The 15,469-nt window shown below is 49.2% G+C and overlaps 1 protein-coding gene across 1 annotated transcript; it reads left to right on the top strand.

Moving 5' to 3' along the window:
• Positions 1-1,949: 1,949 nt before the first annotated feature.
• On the top strand, positions 1,950-14,476 carry LOC121094165 (ectonucleoside triphosphate diphosphohydrolase 2-like). The gene is made up of 9 exons (XM_040607400.1): positions 1,950-2,162; positions 4,323-4,440; positions 6,108-6,258; positions 6,996-7,155; positions 8,457-8,684; positions 9,347-9,619; positions 10,407-10,502; positions 11,560-11,694; positions 12,737-14,476. Exons 1-9 carry the CDS (start codon positions 2,049-2,051, stop codon positions 12,965-12,967), a joined length of 1,506 nt encoding a protein of 501 aa, XP_040463334.1. The 5' UTR covers positions 1,950-2,048; the 3' UTR covers positions 12,968-14,476.
• The last annotated feature ends 993 nt before the right edge of the window (positions 14,477-15,469 follow it).

A 15,469-nucleotide genomic window follows, 5' to 3' on the forward strand; every position in this document is an offset into this window, starting at 1 on the left:
GGGCACCCATTTTTTTTGCAAGGCTGCAGCAGGATGACCCGCTGCACAAATCGTCCCACCAAAGCGCGTGGAAGCCTGCCTGTTCTCAGGGGCAGGCATGGGAGCAGGAGCAAGGACGATTGTTAGCGCTCTGGCAATTTAATCCCTGTCCCCTTTGCAAAGTAGAGCATTGTCAGCCCAGGTGTAAGCAAAAAGAATCACAGAATGGTTGGGGTTGGAAGGGACCTTCAAAGACCACCTAATCCAACCCCCTGCCGTGGGCAAAGACATCCCATGCTAGATCAAGTTGCTGCGAGCCCCATCCAACCTGGCCTTGAATGCTTCCAGGAATGGGGCATCCACAGCTTCTCTGGGAAACCTGTCCCAGCATCTCACCACCGTAAAAAATGTCTTCCTTATGTGCAATCTAAACCTACTCTCTTTCAGTTAAAACCATTGCCCCTTGTCCTGTCACTACAGGACAGCTGCAGATGCATTCTAGATGCTGACCAGCAAAAATTTTTTTTCTAAAGTCTGCAGGAAGGTGAGGGAATTCTGGCACTTGGCCACAAAGGTGGTGTTCCTTTAGTTCCACAGACAGAGGCCTGGCTGGTGCATTCCTTTGGTGGGGACAAGATGGCCTTGCCAATAAATGGTCCAGCTCACACAAACTATATGAAATCCTTCAAAGGAGCCGCACTGCTGCTCCTAGACCCAGTCACTGGGAAACAGATGGGGACAGCCTGAAAGCAGCATCTCTCCTGGGACAGAAAAACTGAGGTTTTTCTTCAGAAATTCTGGTTTTGGGGATGTGTCTTTGTGGCACTGCAAAGAAGAAAGCAGGTGTGTGTTTTGTAAAGCCCGGGGGTTGGTTATCTTTTGAGGGCAGGCTGTCAGAAAGAATTTCAAAGAAATTTTGGGGTGCTGGGACAAAATTATGCTTATTATCTAAGCATAGGCCAGCAGGCAGAACAGATTAAGAAAAATCTAAATCACACTGCAATATCCTGCAGGCTGTTTAACCAAGAATCAAAATGCTAGCCTTAAACATGTTGAAAACAGACTTCATGAAAGATAAAAGCATGGTACACATACTACTCAAACACTGGGAGTAGTCATGGCATGACTAGTACAATAGATCCAAATACTACAACGCAGGCCCACATATTCACAAGAAGCACAAGAACACACATGGTGCTGTAAAAAATGTAAACTGCAATTGAAAGATGCTGGTCTGTACCTTCCTTTTTCACAACTTTTTTCTCAGTTATCATTGGCGTACATTTTGGTTGGTAGAACTTTCTTGGTAACTGTTGGCATTAAAATTTTGTTACTCAGTCATATATTTAGCAAAAAGATCAAAACAAGTCTATAGCTGCCAGAAAGGGCTGTACAGGCATCTATGCTGACACCAGCAGCCCTTGCTGTCTCCTACCCAGAGCAAAGACCAAACCAGCCAGAGTCTCCTGCAGGTGGAAGCCCAAACATGCAAGATGTTCTCCTGTCCCAGGTGCCACTTGGGAGCAAACAAGGAAGCAGGAGCAGTCTGAAGGAACCGTGCAGAGTGCCCACGCTCTGCCCCAACCCGATGGACGCGTGCTTGCGGGGAAGCAGGTCCACCCTGGAGCCCTCAGATATAAAGTAAACCCAGCTACAAGGAGTTTCCCCACTTGACAGCTAGTATTGCCAGGCGCAGAATACCAAACGGATGAGTTTTGCCTGTTTTCTGCTTATTACACAGCTGAGTTAACCCCACATCTCTGTTTACCTCAACCACATTGCCTGGGGCAGTTTCGAGGTTGCACCGATGCCTTTGCAAAGCTCGAACTGAACAGGCACGAAGCCGTTGTTTTATTTATTGCATGGAGCAATGGAAGGGAGAGCTGCCTGACGCATCACAGCCTGGCCCACGCGCGCCTTGTGGTCCCTGTGGCTTGGGGCTGGGCTGAAGTCAGAGCCTGGTCCCGGCCCCGCCTTTCTCCTCTTTTTAAAGGTTGTAAAAAGCAGCTGCTGTCAGTTTGCTGCTCCATTGCTTCCTCTTTTGACTTTGCAAAAGGAAAAGACGCTTCATGTCTTGGCGGGAGCTCCTTCCTCCCTGGCTAGTGATCGTAGCGGGACTGACGGGCATCGTTCTGCTTTGCATCTCCACTAAAGATGTGCCTGTCGCCCCTCTCAGGACCAAGGTAAGGGCATCCGCCTGCCCGAGGGGTGGCCAATCTGGGGGTCCAGCGGGGCAATGAGCAGGGAACCTTCTCCTTGTCTGTGGGGCTGCTCGTTAAGAAGCCGCCGCCTGTTTCCTTGTGCAAGCCAGGCATTTAAACTGGTGCGTTTTGTTGCTTTTTACATTCATTGCACTACTGAGTTAGTTACTAGCCAAGGAGGGGATTAGAACAAGGCTGCGAGGACAGGTTGGCATCCTTCAACATGCTGTAGCTTTTCAAACTGAAAATAAACGTCTTTGGCTGGTTCAGGAAATACAGGCTGGATGTGGTTCTTGATCCGCAGAGGGGCTCACTGGAGGCTGAGGAGAGGCAGCCCATGTCAGGAGCCACCCCAGAGTGGCAAGGAACCAGTGGTGGAGGGACAGAGCTAGGTCCCTCTTGAAAGTCAGTAGGAATTTAGCCCTGAACTGCTGCTTCTGTCTTTAAAAAAAAAATTACCTTCCATGTGTTCTCCTCTCCTCTCCTGTCCTATTTTGATTTTAACCAAAGAGCCAGCCTGCTCTAGGTGGCAGGGCCAGATCTGCCCGGTGAGCGGGTGGTTAATGCCCATCCACTCTGCCTCTTGATGCACACGCTGGTGAGGAGATCAGCAGCACGCTATGGTTTAATTGAACAGAAGTAGGTTAACCTGTGCATTTAGAGATACTACCTCTCCTCCACGCTCCTCTTGGAAACAGAACTGGATTTAAAAAAAAAACAACCTTATTGATCCATACTCTGTCCCTCCCTGGTGTTGAGCTAGGGCAGAAATGCAGTGATCCTTTCCCCTTGTTGCGCTCCCAGCCTCTCATTTTGTGAAGGAGGAAAAAAATCCAGGTTTCTCCGCCAATACCATTAGTTTCTTCCTCTTCTGCGGCAGCCAACATGTCCCCGCAAGAAATATGCGCTGTCACTCGTGTGGGAGGTTGCCAGCAGGCTCAGGCAGTGGGCTCCATCCTCCTTCCGCATTTCTGCTCCAGCTCCCGTCACACCAGCCTCTGGCCCGGACACCAAGTCTGGTGCTGCTGGGAGCTCCCAGGAAGGCAGCAGGCAGCCAGCTTCATTTGGAGCCTGCAGCCAGGCTCTGTCTTGTGCTAAAACCTTCCCAACGGTGTTAACGTCAGCCTCTCAGGAGGTTTCTCTTCCCACTCAGTCACAGCTACAACTATCTCTGCGCAAGATACAGCTTAGACCATGCACTACCACGTACCTCCCAGATTTCACAAATTTCTTTCCCATCTGTGTAGATGCCCCACTTCAGGGTCGTGTAATAGGGGGAAGAGGAGGAGACCCTCGGCTAGCACCGGGGCTATTTTGAGTGTGGGGCTGTGCTGCAGGGTACCCCAGTGGCTCTCATTTCCTAATCCTCACATATGATGGGCAGGTGAGCAAGGCTCAGTCAGCAACAAATAAACCAGACACTGGGCTGCACAGAGATTAAGAAAGCCCTCGGCCTCATGGGCCAGGCAGCAGGAGAACTGTCGGTGGACGAGGTGTTGAGAAATCTCATGTTTGCTGCGACAAACACCTCCGTCAGGCTGCTGCACTGGACAGTGTATGTGCTGGTTGGTCCCAGTGCGCTGCAGCTCCTACAGGTCTGGCACACACCAGGGCAAACCCAGCCCGTGTCACACCATCTCTGCAGCACGGCATCAAACAGATATCAGAGTCTTGGGTTCCTCAGAAGTAGCACCAAGCCACAGCCCTCCGATTCCTGCACAAAAGTCTTAGCAAACCAATTCAGCAGCAGTCTGAGTCCCAGAATCAGTTGAGAGCCTGTACAGTGCCGTCTCCCACTGCTTTTGGACCTGTTTTTCCTGAGCTCCAGGTGGCTCGGCTCTCGGTGCAATCTCTCTGCCTGGTTTCAGGAACACCAACAGAGCATGCCACTGTAGGTCTGATGCATTTCTGGGTGTCTCTCCACTCCTGCTGCTCCTCATGTATATTCAGAAATGCAGATGGTTCCCTATAAATCCACATAATCTGGCTTCACCCTTTCATTGAACGTAAAAATCTAACTCAAATACTGCAGTGCAGGCCCATGGGTTACCTAGAATACCTACGTAATGCCGAGCAACCTGACAACAACAAAGCAACCTGCATTCAGTGGTGTTTATCTAGAATGTTTTTGGGGTTTTCCAGTATGGCATTGTTCTGGATGCTGGCCCATCCCGCACCATCCTGTTCCTCTACCAGTGGACCACTACCAAGGCAAACAAGACCGGGGTGATCAGGGAATGTAGTTCCTGTCCTGTGCAAGGTAAGGTGCCCAGTTCGTGCTTGGTGGGCTGTGGGACTGGCACAGGATGGAAGGAAACGCAGAGATCGGTGCATAGGCCGTCACTGCAGTTTTCTTTGCTCCCGTATCATCTAGCTGGACACTGAATTAGTGGAGATGGTGAAGCACAGGCTGGTTATTTCTAACATGGGTCTTCTCAACATGAGCAGATTTAGGCAGACACAGCTGGACATCAGAGTGCTTGGCCGCAGGTGACAGTTCTCTTGGCCTGCTGCAAGCAGGGAAGCACACAGAGAGGATGGGGCTCCTGATGTCCACGTGGATCAGTGGCAGAGCCAAGGCTGCTGAGCTTCTCACCCAGGCGAAACAGTGAACAGCAAGGGAGACAAATCTGGCTGCAGGGTGGCTCCTGGTGTCTTCTGCCTCCTCCCAACTACTCTGGGCAGTAGGTGGTGTAGCTCCAGCACAACAGAAGTGTGAAGTCTCTAACCTCCTATGTGGGGCTTGACAGCACAAGCAGGAGTTCAGCTTGGGTTTAGGTGTCACATTTTGGAGAACATTGGGGTCTTCCTCACTAGTCTGAATCAGCTTGACCCTGCCAAAGCCACCTGAAAGGGTTTCATGCCTTAATGCTTGGGGTTTTCCTTCCCTATCTCTCAATCTCGCTTTGATGTTGAAGCCTGATTATAGCAGGATGCTGGGAAACCCTGAACTCTCAGCAGCAGCATGTTGTGGGAGGGCAGGTGCACAACAAGCAGGGAAGAGGGCTTGTACCCTTGCAGACTATAAACAACACAAACCACATACAGAAGATGCAATCAGGGCTCCTGAAACCTTGTGTGTATCCCTTGACTGCTGCCACATTCAGTGGCTGAGTTAAAACCAGCAGCTGTAGCTTGGTGCAGCAGCTCAGCAGCAGCAGCAGGAGGTGCAGGCAGGTCTGTCACCCAGGCATGAGCAGCAGTCCCCTGTCTGCATGGCAGTGTGGTCACAGCCTTTGAGTAGCTGTAGGCAAACTGCAGCTCAGCCCTAAGCAGGGCCCAGGAGGGCAAAGCACATGGTGAGAGAGTCACACAGCCAGGAAAACGAGTGGGCCACAGGTTGGGGAAGTGAGACTCTGCCTGAGTAGTAGTTCAAAACCAGCATTTAAGAGCCCAGCGCTGAAAGATGAGTCAAGGCTTGCAGACAGCTTCCCCCTGCACAGCACCAGCTTCCTCTAGAGCAGAGGTGCCCCTGCCTGCCAGGACGGGGCTCAGAAGCCACCTCTGCCAACACAAGAGGAAGTGGCTGGAGGGAAGAGATAACATGTCAGCCTCAGCTCTGTCTGCACAGCAGTGCATCCTTTTGCTTACCTTTTCTAGCGGCTAAAGCCACATTTCGTCCTCTGTGGGCTGAGACAGCCTCAGCTGTTGCAGCAGTCACATGGCTGAGACAGTCATTTGTGGGATGTCTCAGCAGCAGAGCTAGGGTTCTCTTAGTGCTGTTTGAGATTACATGCACATGTGTTTTGCTCCCAGTACCATGTTTTAGCAGGACAGCCACCTGGAGGAACTCCTTCATTCCACCTGTGACAGATCCTGACTTAAACCATGCCCTAGGACAGCAACCTCTTGTAAGGCTGGGTAACAGCTCTCACACTTCTCCTGTACCTTTCATTAGAAAATTTCATTCTTTCCCCTGGTTCTCAGGTCTGGGAGTCTCCAGCTACTCAGATTCTCCTCAGAAACTAGGGAAGAGCTTGGAGCCGTGTTTGAACTGGGCCCAGAAAGAGATCCCGGCAGAGCAGCACAGCCAAACCCCCCTCTACTTGGGAGCAACTGCCAGCATGAGGCAGCTGAAGTGAGTGAATGTTGCAAACCCATACCCAGAGATCAGCACACGTCATGTGGATCATTCTGTAAATGCATCTCACCCTGTCTGCTCTGCAGTGTGTTTCATCCCTAATCTGCTAGTCAGGTAAACCTTCTTCAGGTCCTGATGTACTCGAGGGGAGTATGGCATGGCTGCATCTCCACAGTCCCCCCAAGCAGCCATGAGGATGACAGTCTTGCTACTGCTACCAGTCTGTATGAAATCTTCACAATTAGGGCTTGAGAAAACACTTGTTGGTCTGGAAGCTGAAGTGTTTTCAGTTTATGTGACAACTCACATGGGCTTGCAGGGGTGCTTCTTATCAGCAGGTTGGGAATGGTGATGGGAAGATCCACTTGATCATACACACATTCATGAACCCTGTTCTCAGTCACCTCGTTACTGGGACTTTTACCTCCTTTTAGAGTCTGGGGACAAGTAAGGTCTGGTGGGGACGAGGTCAGTGGGGTAATGCCACAGGATTCCCTCAGTGGCAGAGTACTGAACTCCTAAATTTGGAATGGTGGCACAACTGCTCAAACCATCCCTCTGCTGTGCCATGCGAGGGGAAAGGGAGGTGGCAGCAAGAGTGGGACTGTCATTGTGCCTCTGTGCTACTGCCCAAAGTGGGGAGTAGAGCAGAGGCCCTGCCACTGTGCACCCACCACAGGCTGCTCCTGGGAGGGTTCTGTAACAAATGTGCCTTCTTTTTCTTTTCTGTTTAGCCTCACCAACCCCATCCTCTCTGATGGTCTCCTTGCAGCCCTGACTGTGGCCCTGAAGTCATCCCCCTTTGACTTTAAGGGGGCACAGATCCTGTCCAGTCCAGCTGAGGAAGCATTCAGTTGGGTTGCTGTTAACTATGTCCTGGAGAACTTCTTCAAGGTAAAGGATGATCCTGCCTGGGGAGGACAGAACTGAGCTCAGCAACTCCTATTAAGAAATAGCCACAGAGACATGTGGAGGGGTTGTTAAAACCCTGTATTTTAAACAATGCTTAAGCACAACTTCCACTGTCTCTCAGAGGCAGGTTATATCCAGCACTAGCTGGCTGGGTGACATAATGTGAGACACTTGTAACTAGGTTGAAGGACCAAACCTCTAATATAGCCTTTCATGGACACGTTCATAAAGTTGCCCTAACAGATGTGAAGATGTCAGGCTTTCTGGACAACACAACCAGCACGCTCACATAAAAGACCTTACACAGCCTGGCCCTGGGGTATCAGTAAGAACTCCACTGCTCTGAATCCCTGCAGATCTAGCTCAGCACCACTGTCAAACAGGCATTGCTGCTGTCTGTGGGGTCCTGTGGGATTGCCACTGGAGTCCAGCTGTCCCTTGGGACATCTTGTGGATGGTAGAGAGAGAAGCAGAGTGTTTTGGTACCAAAGCAAAAGTCCATCAAATTTCTTGTCATTGAGATGCTAGTGAAGAGCGTAGCTGGTGTTCCCAGCATGGAGGCCTGGTCTGTATTCAGAAGGCACTCAAAGAAAGAATACATTTAAGTTTCCTTGCTCTACCTATGTTAAGCCAAAGAGTCTCAAGAAGAACTCAAAGGGCAAGAGAAAGGTAGCTAGACTGAGTTATTTCACATCAGGAAAGTGAAAGGCAGTTCTGATAACCAGCAGCCAGCATGCACTGGTTCAGGACTTGCTGGGCAGCAACACAGCCTCCCCCAGCCAGCGACAGAGGGCTTACCCCCACCTAAACTTTCCTGCCTGTACTGCTAACGTCAGCATTGCCAAAATCAGTTCTGCCAGACTGCATGAGATGAAACCATGTGGCTCTTCATGACAGGAGGATCGCTTTAGCATCAAGGCAGCACTTGAAGCCCATATCTGCCCATATGGAAACATCCTCCCATTCCCCACCACTCTCTCATCTCTCCCCTGCTCCTACCTGCCGACACCACTGCCTTGAGCAGCCACCCAGGATGGTGAGCCCAATTTGTTCTCGCTGGCTGTGGGTGGCTCTCTGCCCAGATGAAAGTGCTTGTTCAATGGCTCCTCTGTTCCCTCCAAAGCCACCAGTTCAGTATCCTCATATCCTGTGGGGCAAAAACAAAAGTTGGGTTGTTCCACACCAGAAAGCTGCTTTCTCTCTCTGTGCACTAATGCTTGCATCCGACTGCAACCCAGACGTACAATCTTAAGAACTGACCTCTCTGGTTCTTTTTGGGTCAGTATGACTGGCGTGGACAGTTGGTCCCCTCCACGAAGGGGATGGCAGGAGTCCTGTCCGTGGGAGGAACCTCAACACAGTTCACTTCCAAAGTGGAAGAGGAGAACCAGGCACCAAAAGAGGGAGTGAGGCTGCAGCTGTATGGGCAGACACACAACGTGTACACTCACCGCTGCCCCTGCCACAGCACGGACCAGCTCCGCAGCAGGCTGCTCTCTATGCTTATTCAAGTGAGTCTGCCAGAAGGTATTTGCAATGTTCCTGGATACAATATCACTAGATGACATTTTCTGACTTTAACCCTGAAGCATTTTAAAAAGAGCAGTATTTCATTTTGAAAACATGCAGGTGTTTTGGTTCTTCCAAACTATTTCACTGGGGGTGGGGGGAAGGATCTGATGCAAGTTCAGGAATCACTTTGGTCTCCACCAAAACTGAATTTTTCATAAATAAACTACTTACTGCCCATCCACTTGCCTCCCTATAAACTACACATATGAGACCTGAACGTCCCACACGGAGACCTACCTCACCACAGTTATATTGGGGAATTCCTAGAGATAAGAAACATGGATCCTTCAGGGGCTGAGCCATTTGGAAGGCAGACCAGAACAGCCCCTTTCTTGTGACTAGAAAGAGTACAGGATTCATTGAAATTGTATTTCTGGTCTAAGGGAGAGCAGACAGGGCTGGGACCCCTCAGCCTCCCACAGCAGGTCTAGTCGTTGCAGCTTGCCTTGAACCCTGCAGGAGCTGGGAACCTGCTTGATCACAACATTGTGGTGCAGAGGAACACTACCTTCACTGTTGTCATATTTTGTCTCCCTTTATGGAACCCTGGGATGGCACCTCCTCTCTTGCTGCCTCTGTCCTTGTTTTATTCTGCCTCTAGGATCAGAGAAGTGCTAAAATTGTGTCTAATCCTTGCTGGCCCCTCACCTACTCCCGGGAAGTGCAGTGGCGATCAGTGCATACTGTGCCTTGTGCTGCCAGCGATCACACGTCAGACATCCCTGCCCCTGAAGAAGTCTTCAACATCACCGGCTCCAGCAATCCCACCGCCTGCATGAGACTTGTGCAAAGCCTGCTCAACTCCTCCTCTTCCTGCAGCTTCTTCAAAAGTTCCCTCAGCAGCGTTTTCAAGCCCCTCCGGACCAGGTTTCTGGTGGGTTCTCATTTACACCGGGGTAGGCAACTGGTATGGAGAACCCATGAAATGGGACCAGTTTCATCATTAATAAATACAGTAGGACCAGCCACACTGTACCTTCTGCTAGCCAAGAGGGCTAGTGCTGTACACACATACTCCTGTCCTGTGCCCCTCGTTGGCACACAGCTGTTCAAATACAGACCCCAGGCTTCCCACCACCAACTGTGCTAGGGCTTTCTTCATCCACGTCTCAGCAACGTCTGCTTGTGAGACAAACTTTGGGCTCCACAGAGGCAGCAGTTGAGTGCTGAGCCGGACTTGCCACACAAAACCTGCGGTAAAGCTGAAGATCCTCTGCCACTTCCTTAGCAAACATCTGGGCACGCTCCACCACAAGCACGCTTATATCTGAGACCGTGCATCTAGTGTCCAAAGTCATTTGGTTGTTAAGCTCAAGATCCTAGGACAAACTGAGTGCATTTCAGAGGGAGGAACTGCAGAAATTTCCCTAGGTCCCTGCCCCTGAGAGCCTCCCAGGGACATGGTGCCAAGGAGCATAAGGACTATCTACTTATCCAGGCAGGGCCAGAAAGGCTGCTGCATGCGAGCTAGAAACAGTTTTGTTTCCATCTCCAGACAATAACTGCTGCTTGCCCTCCTTGCACCCCTCAGAGGCACCCAGAAAGGGCACCCTGGCAGTGCACCCCACAGCTACTGCCACCTACTTTCCTATAGGCGCTGTTCACAACGCAAGGATGCAGAGCGCAGTCCAACCTGCTGATTCTTTCTGTTGCTCTTGTAGGTGATTTCTGAGGCCATGGACTTCATGAGAGAAACTGTCCCCTCTCCCGACTTGGGTCAGGCAGTCAACAGGCTCTGTGGGATGTCTGTCAAAGAGGTAACTGTAGAATAACTTCATGTGCAGGGAGACCGGGAAGTAAGGAATGATCTGTTATAAAAGCCCATGGGGCTCAGGCTGACAGAACCATAACTTACTGGCTCCCTCAGAGAAAAACTTCCATTTGCCTGGGTTTTTTTGGTGGGTCTTTTGGTTTGTTGGTGTTTTTTCTTGTTTTATTTTTGGTTGGTTTGGTTTCAATTTTTTGTTTGGGGGTTTTTTGGTGTTTTTTTGTTTTGTTGTTTTGTTTTTTTTTTTCTTTGGGGAAACAGGCTCAACTTCTTTTCCTTCCTCTCAAGTCCCAGCTGCTGCTGGCAACACCTGGACTTAATTAAATGAAAAGCCACAAGTAACTTTTACTGACTATTAAGGAGTAAACAGGAAGGCTGTTAACTCACTCCTGTCCATCCCCTTGGTCTCTGTTATCCTCCCCTCCTTCAGTGCAAGGAACACATCTGCTCAGACTCCAGGGGCTTTCCTATTCCACGGGGCCCATGAAGACCAAGCCAGGGGGAATCTGTAAGTTTTTTCACCCTCAGCTGGTGGCTTAGGAGGTCACTCATTTGCACCTCAGCTGACCAAGCATCCACAGTGACAAACAACAATTTCTACGGCATTTGCTAATGGGGTAGCAAAGCTCATAAGCACATCCCTAAAGCTTTCTCTTCTGGATAGAGGCAAAAGGTCTTGTTAATGTGTCCGTTGAGAGAAAGCCTACAGCATTAGCTCAACCTAACTAGAAAGCAGAGAATGATATCAAGCAGTTCACCTGCAAGGTGACTGTAGGAGACCTGGCTGCCAGTCCTGCTGCTCTTGGAACTACCTGGTCTTTAATAAGATGGGAGCAAAGGCGCTAAGGGATGGCACTGGTTCCCAGACCACAGCCCGGCAGATGCGGGAAACACTGTTTCAGTCCACACAGGGCACAACCCTCTCCTCTAGTCCTACAGTCAGTCCCATAGCAGGAAAGGAGAGCTTAGAGCAGACCTGAAATTCAGCTACTGAATGTTTAGTTCTTTTCTTTTTTTCCTGCATCTTCTTTTGGAAATGACACCAGCTGGTCAAGGACTCCCACACAAGCCTGGATAGAGTTGCCAATTACTGCATTGTGTCTGCCTTTATCCTTCACCTCAGTACCAAGGGATACACCTTCGACTTTGACAGGCCTGCTTGGACTGCGTTCCAGAAGAAGGTCAGTTACCTACAGTGTGATATTTCCAATTACAGGGAAGGGATGGCTTCAGTAAAGCCAGCCTGTCCCCACTCCTACAAGCCCTAACAAGCTAGGTTTCTCCAGCAACACATTTTTTGCAAAATAAGTTCACAATTGTGATAAGCAAGAAAACCAGCATCAGAGATCTAGGAATTATGCTTGTTCCCACCAAAAAATTAGACGGGTCAAAAACCTTACCTGCAGCAACACCATCTTTAAGAGTCCATGCCCAACAGGGAAGGAAGCATGGCTCGATCGCCACTTAATGCCAAGAACAAGCTGCCGAGTATACTTCCTGAGACAAGAGACACTGCCCTACTTCTTTGCCATCAACTTTATACTAGTGAGGGTTTCTAACTGGCTTACAAGGTCTGAAACTGCTTGAGAGTCTGGAGCCCCTTAGAAAAGGGGGATTTGATTTAGGTCCTCCCCTTCATAAAAGAAAAAAAGCTTATTCCTTGACCCCTTCACAACTCCCCAGCAAAGGCATAGCCCCACTGAGCAGGGCCACATCAGTGATAGTGGTGCAGTCAGCCACGTGGTGACCATCAGGCTAAGGCAAGGTAATGAGGGGGGTCCCAGGTCCATCCAGGGAACCCAGCCTGGAAAGCCAGAGACAAGCAGCCTACAACATCAGCATGAGGTTCAACCAGGCCACAGGGCCAGAGACAGAACTACCCACAACACAGACCTGAAGGCCAGCTGGGAAAAGCAGTCAACAAGCAGGAGAGAAAAGAGCACACACCCACAGCACAGCTTCAGAAAGCTGGGGCTGCCCAGAGCTTAAATGGAGCTGCCAGGCCCATGGGCAGAGGGGTGGGTGGAAGTGCCAGGTGAGGCTGGTCAGGACAATTAAGGCCTATTAGTGCACTGAGAGCACTGACAGTGTGATCACTCCTCATTTCAAGCCTGATTCTTAGATCAGTCTCAAATAAAGCATATTTTGGACCTATGCACAAAAACACAGCTGAGGTGGATTGTCTCCTTCTCTTCTGACATCTCCTCCTTTTTATTTCAATAGATGGGTGATGCATCATCTAGCTGGACTCTTGGGTACCTGCTGAGTCTCACCAACACCATCCCCCAGGACAGCCCAAGCTTCCTCAAAGGGATTGAACCAGGGGTCTGGTCTTTGCTCCTTATCCTCTTTGTTGTGCTGCTCACTGGCTCTTTCATGCGCATCTCATACCGGGTGATGGTCAAGGAGAACAGCTTCAGTAACAGGAACAGCAGTGTTTTTGATGACAACTGACAGGTATTCTGGGAATCGATACTCTTGCCAGTGGGCAGTTAATAGGGAATGTACAGAAATCACACAGATGTAAGTCACTGGAGGATGCAAGTGATTTTCTTGCAGGACTCCTGGAGCCTCAGTGCCTTATTTCCACTTGCTAGCACTTGCACTATGGAGCACTTTGAGACAATGGATCCTGTTCTGCAAGAAACCTATGATTCCTGGTGGATGGCAAGCTGTTTGTTCTCCAGATAAGAGCAGCCTGCACAGATCTTGCTTGGGCTGCAGCTGATGTTACTTGTGTCAGCCTAATGAAACACCACCTCTGAGCAGGCAGGTCCTGAGCTGTTGTGAAGTTAGTATTGAACAACCTTGTCTAATCAGGAGAGGTGGCATCTGAAAAAAGTGCGCTGCCCTCTTCTGTGCTCATGAGAGAGACAATACCTGCAGTATCGCTACCAGCGAAGACTGGAACAGCATTAAAATATAGTCAGAATATAACAGCCAACTTGCTTCCATGATCTAGGGAAAAAGCAGGTATTTTCTGCCTGCTACTACTGATCTGTCTGTTCTTCCATCTCCCTTCCAGCGAATGCTCCTACTGACCGAGAGCCCTTCAAAAGCAATGCTCTTTAGTCTTGGACTCTACAAAATGTGTGGAGCATCAAAGGAGAAACAAAGGGCACAGACACACAGCTGAGCTCTTGTCTCTCAGTTGAGTCATAGCAACTCAGGGTTAAAATTGTCAATTTAAACTCTTTAACCAGGACTTAACACATTTAATTTCACATGTGCTAAAACAGGGTGCGTGCTGGGCTGAGGTTCACCAGTTTGTTCATTTACACTGAACTGCTTGTCTCACTGACTCTGACACTGAAGTCTCTCATCTAGTACTGTCCTTTCAACAAGAGCAGGCCCAGGAACAGCTTTCCTAATTGTCAGTCCAATGACTTACATGTTAGATTGTGACCAGTTACTTTATAATCCAGCACTCAGGATTCCTCTGGGGCTTGGCAGTCATTTCAGCTCCTCTGGTCTGTTCTGCTGTCTAAAAAGTCAGATGCCATACAAATTCTCTGTTACTGTGAAGAAAAGGGATCAATTCAGACCAACGCTGTCCTTTGACTAAAGCATTTAGAATTCACTTCTCTGATGCCTTCAGAGACTTAAACACACAGGCTGTTAAAAGCCTAAGGGATGAGTGTCTCCAACTAATTTCAGACCACTTTAAACAAATTTAAATGCTGTGATACGCCTTGCAGGATTTTTAAAGCTACCATGGCACCCAAATCCTTTCAAATCTGATTATTAATTCCTTGTGCTCCCAACTTATATATAGGACACCCCCCCTCCCCCATAATATTGAGGTATTCATAAATTTTCAGGCCAATTAATGAAGGTTTGGAACCTGTCAGTCAAGTTTGGAGGGGTGTGGAAACAGATTTAAATGAGCTTCATATTCATTTCTTTGAGTTGCAAGTTAGATATTTTTAATTATATCATGTTATTAAAGATGTTTTAATAGACTGTCTGTGTTATTCTTGGCAAGGGATCAAAGCGGGGGTTTTATTGTGAATACAGTGTTTCAGTGAGGAGGATGGGGGATACTGATTTTCCCCTCTGTTTACTCAAGAGCTGTTAGGCTGTGTACTTTCAGGGCACACAATGAGAACCCCTGAAGGCACTTTCTTCCCAGTGGCAGGCAGGCAGGCAGAAAATTACTTGATAACCTGGCTGCTGGTGTTTAGTTGATGAGAGACGAGTCTACGTCTTTGATGTGTTCTTTGCTCAAACTATCTGAATAAGGTAGAAGGCATTCAGGCAAGCCTGCAAAGAAAAAAAAAAAAAAAGAAAAAAAAAAAAGAGGTTATCAGGGAGTCAGTGATATCTGGGAAATTCCAGAGCCTTCATTCATCCTGCATCTGGAAATGCAATCATTAAACAGAGCGCTGGCTCTGTGACCTGTCAGCACACTGGAGAACTGTGGGATTGCTGGCTGAGATTGCAACGTGCCCAAGAAGACTCCTACCACTGTCAGAAATGGAAATAAGCCAGTGTGATGTCAGGAGCCCCAGGACTCCAGGTGTTCTGGCCTGCTCAGTCATTACACCTTCCTGATTTTGAATATTAGGTCACAGAGTCCAAGAGAAAAGGACATTGGCTAGAACTTCCCCAAGCTCTTGTTTAGAAGCTTTGAGACTTCCACCCAGATAATAAGTAAGCAATTAGGCAAGAAGCTCAGCATGCCCTCCTGACACTTTTGCCTCGCACATGCCACTGAGCTGTACTGAGTGCTGGCACGTACAGATGGCCTAATTTGTCCCATGAAATTCATGACACCCGAGCCATCATTTGACCTTGAGCCACCGCTCTGCCATGCGAAGACAACCCCCAACCACTTGACTTAGAGCTGATCCTGAACTCTTGAGCTAAAAGCTGCTGTTCTCACCAAAGGCACAGTGGGACAGTTCCGTCACCGACGCTATTCCCCCGATGGTCCATGTGCTGCAAGCAGCAGCT

This window comes from Falco naumanni, chromosome 9, assembly GCF_017639655.2.
Source record: "Falco naumanni isolate bFalNau1 chromosome 9, bFalNau1.pat, whole genome shotgun sequence".
NCBI lineage: Eukaryota > Metazoa > Chordata > Aves > Falconiformes > Falconidae > Falco > Falco naumanni.